Consider the following 9958-nt stretch of genomic DNA (forward strand, 5'->3'; position numbering starts at 1 on the left):
CCCGCCTGTGCTTGTGCTTGTGCTTGCAGAGCCTCGACGAACTGATCGATCAGACCATCCCTGCCAGCATCCGCCTCCAGCGGCCCATGAAGATGGACGACCCCATTTGTAAGTGACCCCTTTCCGCTGCCATCCCTTTAGGGGCTGGCTGTGGCAATTCCCCACCCCCCTTTTGCTTTTTACAGCAGTGTAGCTGAGGGTAAGAGTTGGGCACTTGCTTTCCTGCTCCACCTTGTATGCATTGTGCATTCCCCCCTCCAGTGGTGTAGAAAAGGTAGACTGGTCATGTGTGCAAAGTGAGGCCAGCCACATGCCAAACAAATGATAACACAGGAAAGTGATGAATCGTACAATATGTTTAGACCAAGTAATTAACCCCCTGATAAACGGGTGAATTGCACAGTAAACACAGTTGGGCTAGCATCTTTGTACTCATTTATTGCACGATTCACCAGTTTGTCACATGGTTAATTACTTGGTCTAAATATAGCCTGATTGACCACCTTGCTGTGTGATCACTAATTTGCACATGTGGCCAGCCTCATGCCATAAAGATGACTGGTGCTGCAGCTACAAAAAGTCAGCCAGCCAGCTACCAAGTTAGTGCTTGGAAATGTGTAACAGCTCTCTTCTATCCTGCTGTTATTTGAACATGCAGCAGGGCCCTAATTAGTCCAGTGAAGGTGATGCCTAAACTTTCCCCTGAAAACTTCTCTGCTGGAGTAAAGTAAAGAGGAGGACCTGTGGCAAACAAGCAAGAGCTTTCTTACTGGGGTTGGGCTTTTAAGTTAGTAATTCCCAACCTTCATAGGCTCAAGGCACCTCTTGGGAAGTGTCAGCTTGGATTTTACTTGGCTCATGACCACAGAAAAATAAAGCCACTTTTCTGTTGTGGCAGACCCGAACAGGGCAGCATGTTTTTAACACTGTGAAGTTCTACTTGAAATCTCTGGGTTTATCTTAAGAATCACATTGGCACAGCTCATGTCGCATGGCACCCTTGAAAGGGTCTCAGTCAAGGCACTGCAGGGTGCTGTGGCACCCAGGTTGAAAGTGACTGCTTTAAGCTGTTAGATCAGGGGTCAGCAATGTTTTTGGGCAGAGTACAAAAAAACACCTGCAGTTTCAACTTGTAAGATGTTGGCATGCCAAGGGTGGATGGTGAGGGAGCCAGAAGGGGCCTGATTCCTGTTGTGGCCATGTAGCCCCAGCCCCTTCCCTGACATCCACACAGAGGCATGTGTGCCAAGAAAAGTGTCTTCAAGTGCCACACTCTGGCACCTGTGCCGGGGGTTGCCTACCCCTATGCTAAACATTACTTGTCTCCAGTAGTATGCTTGCTGCACAAAAGTACCACTTTGTGCTCATTTCAAATGGCGATTGATGCTTTAGGTTGAGACCTACCTAGAAATGTGTCTTGAGTTAGTGTTGGCAAACCTTAGTATGCCCTAAGGCAGGGTAATACAGATTGAGAATTGTTATTTGCAAATCCTGAGTTGCTTCAGAACAGTTAGCAAACTGTGCTTACAAAACTATAGCCATATATTGTCATTGGTGGTTTTCTAAGTAACCTCTTTGCAAGCCTGTTGGTCAGAATCTTTATCTGGAAATTTAATACAAAGAAGCTAGATGGTCTACATACAAGAGGTACATAAAAATAATGGCTGGAATTTTGGTTTGTTTCTGGAACTGATTCACACACTGGGACTGAAGACGCGCAAGAAGAAATGCTGTGCATCAGAAACAAATGGTTTTTTATATACTTAAAGGCTAACCAGTGTGACGAAAACCTATTTGCAATATTTCAAGTCAGCACCTCTGTTTAGTTGAATTAGTTACGTGAAATAATATTTTCATGTGGATATAAAAAGTTATTTTTAATTTTGGTCCTTAGGCAGCTCTAACAGCAATAGTAGGCAGTAGTGTACTTCAGCAAATTACCATAGTAACACTGATTGAAGCAATGTACTAGTGGTGTTATAGAGAAACTTTTAGATTTCAGCTTCTCAAGAAGAAAAAGACTGGACTTTAGACTAGGAAATTTCTAGATCCCACAAAGATCCCAGTAAATATGTATTTACCAGCATTTTTCATGAAAGCATAATGCTGACAAAAACCTTTTAAAATGAAAGTTTCAGTCTGATTGTTTAACCAAAGCTTCATAGATACCTAATGTCCTGAAAACTACTATATCAATATAGTTTTTTACCTTTTAAGTATGTGTTAAAATACCAATAGGCAAGACCAACTTATTTTGAATCCTTTTCCTGCCTTTTAATATTGCTCATCAGCCAATTGTAAATTGAGTGTAAACTTTAGGGCCAGCAGCTTCTGTGAGATTCCTGGCCAGTTCAATCTGGTTAGTTCAAGATGACATCACACAACAGAAGCTGCAGCCAGAAGGAACAGCCAGAAAAACTGTGGCTTGAAAAGGCTTGATTCTATCCGGGAATAATACAATATAGATAGAAATTTTCTTTAAAGAAAATATTTAAAAGAGTAAATTTTGTTGGTGCAATAGTATATTTTATTTATCTCTGTAACCCTTTCCCTCCTCCCCCCAAACAGTGGGTGGTTTTAATACTGTCCCTCTTATTGTCACAGTTTGCATAAATATAATTTAATAAACCACTTTATGATCTAGCATGATCAATATATAACCTCTGGAAAAATCTGTTTGTAACTTATACTGTCAGTGAGAGTAGGTGTTCAGGTAACTTAAAATTTACACATCTTTCTCTTTCTACTTCCTGAAGATTTAATAGCAGATGATGTACTGAAGTGTTACATTAGTAACATTATGAGTTCCATTACTTAGCTTTCTAGTAAATATGTTATGGTGCTGTTAGCAAGTCATTAAAATTGATATCAATTGAAAACTGAACTAGGATTGTCAAAATAAATCAACAAAGTACATTTTTGATATTATCTTTTTTATAATTAATGTCAAATAGATTTTTCTGTCATTAGTGTGAATTAATAACTTTTGCATATACTCACTAACGATATGAGTCTGTAAGGGAACAGCTGGCAATATTTTAATTATGTTCAGTAAAACTTCATTAACTAGCGTTATAACAGTTGGTCCAGTTATTCTGTTTTATTTATTTATTTATTTATTTTTATTCTAAAAGAGAGAGAACTTTAAGGAAGAATCGGCTATAGAGTTGATTATTGAATGGTAGTTTGTTAAATAGTGCATCTTCAAAACTTAATTCTATTTTATCTTAAGCTTATATTTTAGATTGCACAGTTTGTGCTGTATTCTAATTGTGAAGCTTTTAAACATAGTTAACTGGTTGCCTATCAACCAGAGCTTGCCCTGTCAACCTCTTTATTTAACAAAGAAGCCCATGTACTAACTGTTGTAATCTAATACTTTATATCTAGATATCTTGTCTGTGTCTCCCTTTACAGATAAGGAAAAAATAACATGAATAGGAAGAACTATAATCTAATTTGTTAATAACAAATTTTGAAGTAAACTTTAAGAAATGGGAAATATGGAGAATTATATAGTAGCTTTAGTGAAAGTTCTGTGAAATGCACGTACGGAACGTTTGAGGAAATGAATGGTGGCAGTTAGCACTGTGCATTTGTCACCAGATCAAAGTAGTATTAATTGTTACCATTCACTTCCTCAAACCAATTTCCCACAACTGTTTTGGGTGTGATGCACACAACTATTGAACTATTCCCAAATGTCACTGACTGGGTGAGTGGAGAGGGGAGTACTTGCATCCATGCCTTGGGGATCCCAGGAAGTGGGTGTCCTGTGGCTGGGGGCAATTTCCCTTTTCCCTTTTCTTTGTAAATGTCAGTAGCCTGTATATGACTGAAGTCTGCAGTCTGCTTGTCTAACCTGGAATAGTAGTGGACGAAGTGCTTGGTCCCACACCGTTTTTTTTTGGTTTTTTTTTTCCCCCCCCTCTGGGGGGCTGCAGTTGAATTGGGGAGTGTGAGTACACAGCAGCTTGTTAGAAAAAGAACTTTTATTGAACAAGCAGAGTGGTGCAGCTTTTTTTTTTTTTTTTAAAGCAAAGTGCCAACTAAAGGGAGGGAGGGAGCAGGGAGCCGGGTTCTAGACTTCTGCTGGGATACCAGAATGATCAGTTGCTGTGAGGGGCAGGGAGTGGGAAGCAAAGCAGAAATATGCAATGTGGGATGCCTGCAGGACTGCCAAGACCAGTGTCTCAGAAAGGTCTGTGTCCGAACATAACAGCAAACCGGTTCAAAATAGTACTTGACTTTTCCAGGTGCACTCACAAACTGTTGCAGGGCAGATTTAAACTGGTTTAACAGGTTGCATGTCCATCCGGTTCAGGCTTACACCTCATTTAAACTGTCTTTAAACGTTGTGTGTCTACACCCATATGTATTCTCTAGTAGATTAGAGTATGGAACTTTTACTAAAGCTAGTTAGATTTGGTCCTCATGTAGGATGCAAGAATAACTTTTCTATGTGTCTGTTACTGCTTTTGGGTCTTCCTACATTATATGCATGTATAACCATGCATTTCTGGTGGGATACTACTTATTTAAGTATCTACCAGCAGGCTCCATCTAAAGTTGTGTGACTATACACAGAACATTGAATGCTAGATCAAACAAGCTTTATAATTAAATAATTCATGTAGAGAATGTTGTCTTTGAAATAATAAGTGTGGAATTTCTCATGAAAATATGGTTTATATGTTCTTGGAGTGTGGAATGTTTTACAAGAATTAAATCACGTTAAACTAACTCTCAAAAAGTTTAATAAATTATGTAATTTAAACCATTAGGGGTGCCTATACAAGAGTGGAGGCTGCTCCAACCCTCTAGAATTCCAACATATAGGAGCAGACTCAGTTAATCAAGTCTGCTGGAGTGTGGCAATTATTGTACTCCAGCAGCCTCCTGCATCTTGTGTATCACAGTCCCCATGATTAAAGATTGTGATGTGGGCACTTGAACTAAAGCTTGTTCAATGCTGATACACAAGATGCAGGAGGTTGCTGGAGCACAGTAATTGCCACGCTTCAGCAGATTCGATTTAATTGAGTTGGTAATTTCAATGCTTCAGCAGACTCAGTTAATTGAGTCTACTCCAGCATGCTAGAATTCCAGTGCACTGGAGCAGCCTCCACACTAACATGTAAAGCACCCTGATGCATGAGACACAACAGCGCTTTAATTAGCGCGGCTTTGGGAGCCACTCTAATTAAAGCGCCACCTCCTTCCCCCACCTTTGGAGCCTGTGCAAAAACACCTGAAATGTCCATCTTTGATGGGGTAATGAGGAAAGTAGTTCTAGGAATGTGTTCTATGTGATCAATTTAAATAAATATCCTTTTCCAAAGACCTATGCCTGATCAAACAAACAGGAAAACATTATCTTCCTGTGCAACCTAGCTTTTAAAAAAAATTTAGGTTTTGATTCCAGAGACTATGGCAGAATTCAGGAGGCCACTTAAGCATGAACCTAAATACATTCCTGTTCAAGAAAAATTAAGAACATGCTCCACACCCATTTTTAAGTCCGTGTTTAGCATTAGGGTTACCCATGGAGCTTGAAAAAGCCACTCAACTTGGGCAAATAAGCATCTTTTTCTTGGGGGGTGGGGGGGGAGGGTACGTGCCTTTAGTATCTTCATTATCAGTTTTAATTAGAAGTTGCAGACTTAGTGAGAACATGAAAATATTTTTCTTTTTTGTTTTGCTTTTTTAATGTAAACAATGGTGTAAAATTAAATTAATATAAATTGGTTTTAAACTACTTTGTTTGGTAACTGTTTTGTAAGTATAAATCCTGTAATTTAGCTTGTGTTATTTGGTAAGACATTTAAACAATCACGAAAGGCCAGTACTTCATAATGGAAAGCTTGTTTTGTTTGCGGGTGGTAGAATGGGCTATACACATACAGTACCATAAATTTGGCCTTGATATAGATGAGAACAATGAATGGATAACAGGAAATGAGATTTGGGCTGTAGATAGTGAAAGGGGTCTAACATGAATAATTTCTTTATTTACCTGATGTGAAGAAGCTTTGGTGTTCCTGCTGGGATGAGTAGACATTTTAAATGTGCCTTCTGACAGATTACAGAGCGAGTCTAGCTGGTGAATGTACTATTGAAAGCCTAGTGGGGATGAAACAAAGTACAGTAAAACTTACCTGGCTTTTTTGGACTATAGATCTCCATTATCTGGCATGAGTGGGGAATGCCGGGTGCCAGTAACATAAAAATGCCAGTTATCTAAAAATACCGGAGCCAGAGTGGGGGGCCTGCACGTGGCAGTGGTGGTGGATGGTGATGGCATGGTGACAGTGCTGGGGGGCGGGGAATGTATGCAGCAGTGTGGAGTGGTGGATGGCAGTGGTGGTGTGGTGCTGGTTAATGGAGTATGCCAGCAAGTAGAATGTTGGAAGATAGGGATGTTTACTGTACACTGCTATATTTTAAACTCTGAACCCATTCTAATTAATAGCCTTACAGTCTGCTTTCCTTCTCCAGCCTCCCATCACTGACCCACTTTTCCTCCACAAGTCAGGTGTGACTGGTGAACTCAGATGAGTGGAGTGGAGTGGAGTTTGTAGTCTTCCTGCTACTGGCTGGGGTGCCTGGCTGGCTGCAGACTGCCCCTCCCCCCTTCCGCCTCCTCTCCAGCTCCCCTGTGCTGCTCCACCCACCCCATCAGTCTGAGTTTACCAGCTGCACCTGATAGAAGTTCAGGAAAAAATACTCTAGCATGGGTGTGACCAACCTGTGCCACAAGCAGGGGAGGAGGTGGGCTGAAGAAAAAGAAAGAGAAGCAGATTGGGCAAGGAGGAGAAAGGGTAAAAAAAAAAAAAAAGAGCAGAGGAAGGGAATTGAAGTATCACAAAGGGTATGGAGTTACTATGTGGCACACCTTCCAAAAAGGCAGGGTCCCACTGCTCTGATGTGACTTTTGCTTGATCAATAGCCAAAACAAAGGCTAGAGATCTGTTGGTTGGAAACTGGGAGAAAACATCTGGTATTTTAGAGACCTCTTGCCACTGACAGTGTGAGACCTTTGCTGGATAGTTTTTTCTTTAAGAACTGAAGCTGCTTTTAGCAAGCATGTAACGATTGACCCATTTGGAATAAAAGAACAAACCACCTTATATAAGAGTAATCTGCTTTGTTTTATCCTTGCAAATTCACGTAGCAGATCTATGATTGCTGTACCCTTGGAAACATGTATGGCTTTATTTTTTGTATTTTTTTTAGGAATATGTTAAATGATTACTTGGTTATATCACATCTTAATGTAAAAGTTTCTGTTGGTACTAACTTACACACATTTTTGTACACTATTTGAGAACAGAGATTCTGCATATTTTGCAATACATTTCTGAAAGTCTTGTATCCCAGTAATTTTGCAGTTATAAACTTATTCAGGCCAACTTTTGACACTTACTTTTTAGAAAAGTGGACTTCAAAAGCAATACTTGAATGGTTTTGTTTAAATATCCACTTATCATATACCCACATTAATTTTATTTTACTGGTCTTTGTTTGAATTTGGCTTTTGCTATTATATTGAGTAGAGCTATTTACTGCAGAGCTCTGATGCTGGTTCTGGCATCCATTTAGTAGAAGGGGTGACAATGAATTGAAGAGGGTATATAGAAAGAGTCAGAGAATTGCTTAATAGGGCTGTGCGAAGCTTCAGTCCCTGATTCAGTTGGGTGTAGATTCAGCTCAATTCAGATCTGGAGATTCGGCCACTGAATTGAATTGGAAGACCCTTTAATCTCCGAATCGTATTGGACATAGACACAGCTTTAAACGTTTTTTCTACATACCTCTAAGTAGCAGGCAGCTTGTGAATGCTGCGATGCTGAGGCAGATGAAGCGTCTCACAAGAGTGGAGCAGGGGCAGCAGCCCTGAAAGTGGACCACAAGCACTTCCAGGTCCACTGGGGGGCCCTGTTTCTGTCCAGCTCGGTGACCGGTGCCTCCTGGGTTGGAGGGGGCACCCAGGGTCCCCCATGGCCAATCACCAAGCTGAGGGGTTCAGGGAGGCCTGCCAGGGTACTCTCTGGCATTTCCATAAGTGGACCGGAAGTGCTTCTGGTCCACTTTCAGCTTCACTGCTGAGCACATGGAGGGCCTTGCCCCGTAATCCTGTGAGAAGCCCCATGCACTCCAGGGTCACAGCATTCACAAGCTGCACTGGTACCTCGAGGTATGTAGAAAAACTATTTAAAGCTGTGTCTGTCTGAATCACTGATTCTCCTAATCGGCATAGACTCTTCGGATTCAGATTCGGCCGAATTGAATTGGGGACAGTGACCTGAATCAACTAATTGAATAACTGTCCCTGATTTGGGCTGAATCTGAATCAAATAGGGCCTGCTTTGCACACCCCTATTGTGTAAGAATGTGAAAAATGTTCAGGGGTGGCTAAAAAAAAAAAAAAAAAAAGGCCTGTAGGACATATCCTCTGGCCCACAGCTCCCCACATGTCTGAGAAATTTGCTGGGGGGAGTGGTGAGAGGGCTAATTGCTGCAACTCCCAGAGCCAGATGACACAGCATAGTTACTTGGGGTCAATTATGTTTAATAGTTAATTGGGGTCAGAAATGTTTGTGGATTTATGTATTGGGTTGCAGCAGTACCTAAAATGTGTGGGAAATTTCCAGTGTCTGAGGGTGATGGAGTTCCTATCTTTTGAAGATCATAGAATTTTAAAATGCATGCAGAAAATGAACAGGCTGATAATAGCACAGGTCATGTTGGTAACACATTAACATGGACCCTACTGTTTCATTTTCACACTTTAAAATGGGAGTTAGCAGTGGCCCGAATTAACACAGCTCAGTCCAAAAGTAGGCCAGTGCTTATGATCCAGCCACCAAATGCTGCTAGTTCTTCTTGCTGCTGTCCCAGCTTTGTAAACCTGATGAAATGACTTGGCAAGAGGATCCAGCCCATGGGCCACAGGTTGCTGACTTTTTTACTTTAAAGCATTTGTCATCTTATTTTCTAGTTGTAGACTTCCAGTTTTGTGTAATTCAGCCTCTTGTTTTCAGTTCTAAAAGTTTACGTGTACATTTCTTAATGTTCTATTTCACTTTCTGAAATGCCTTTTTATGTTACATGCCAAAAATGTATCTTCAAATAGTGACTTAAGTAGAGAGAATGTGGACTCTTCAGGCAAAGAAGGGCTCTGCCTGTGTTCAGGAGATGTACCTTAAAATCAGTTGAATGTGATAGAGCAGGGGTAGGTAGTTTTTTTTTTTTTTTGGCTGGAGTGCCGAAAAGCAAAACAGTGTCTACCTTTTGAAGGTGCCAGAATACCAACATGCCAGAAAAACAAAACAAGGGCAGGGGATACATGGCAGGATGTCCTGCTTGTGCCCCTTCCCCCCCCATCCCAGGCTCCGTGGCTATCAGGAGTTGCCCAGAACCTGGGCGAGCTGCAAACAGCTGCTGCCTCCCTATTCTGGCCCCAGCCACAATGTGTGCCAAGGAAAATGGCCTCACGTGCCATGCTCAGCATGTGCGCCAGGGGTTGCAGACCCCTGCAATTAGAGTTAAGTTCTTTGTAAAAACTCAAGGGATTTCTTCTCTGTATCTTGGCCTTCCTCTCGAGATGCTTCTCTTCACTCTTGATGAAATGAAGATTTCATGAGTTGGAAGAATCTAAGCGGAAGCAGCAATGTGAGCTGATTCCTAGGATGGGAGAGTTTACCAGGCACCAAAATACAATCTAAAGTACTTTAATTTTGTTCTTTTCTTGTATAGTTAGATCTTTCCCTCTTCTGGTTCCATCTCTACTCTTAACGTGGCTGAGGGGAACACTGGGCAAGCCAGTGGCTTTCAGGTTTCCTCTTGCTTTATTTTCATAGTTTCTAGGGTTGGAAGGGTCCTGAGCAGATCATCTAGTCCGACCCCCTGCCATGGCAGGAAAGAATACTGGGGTCAAACGACCCCAGCAAGATGT

General features: G+C 41.3%; 1 protein-coding gene across 1 annotated transcript in view; it reads left to right on the forward strand.

The window, feature by feature from the left end:
* Positions 1–23: 23 nt before the first annotated feature.
* Positions 24–9958, forward strand: part of GLDC (glycine decarboxylase) — a gene marked incomplete at its 5' end in the record, with an annotated part of 75676 nt that continues 65741 nt past the window's right edge. Inside the window, one exon of the mRNA XM_019554745.1 lies at positions 24–108. Within this exon, the coding sequence (XP_019410290.1) occupies positions 24–108 (85 nt within the window). The remainder of the gene's footprint in view (positions 109–9958) is intronic.

The sequence above is a fragment of the Crocodylus porosus genome, unplaced genomic scaffold (assembly GCF_001723895.1).
Source record: "Crocodylus porosus isolate Cpor-Errol unplaced genomic scaffold, CroPor_comp1, whole genome shotgun sequence".
NCBI lineage: Eukaryota > Metazoa > Chordata > Crocodylia > Crocodylidae > Crocodylus > Crocodylus porosus.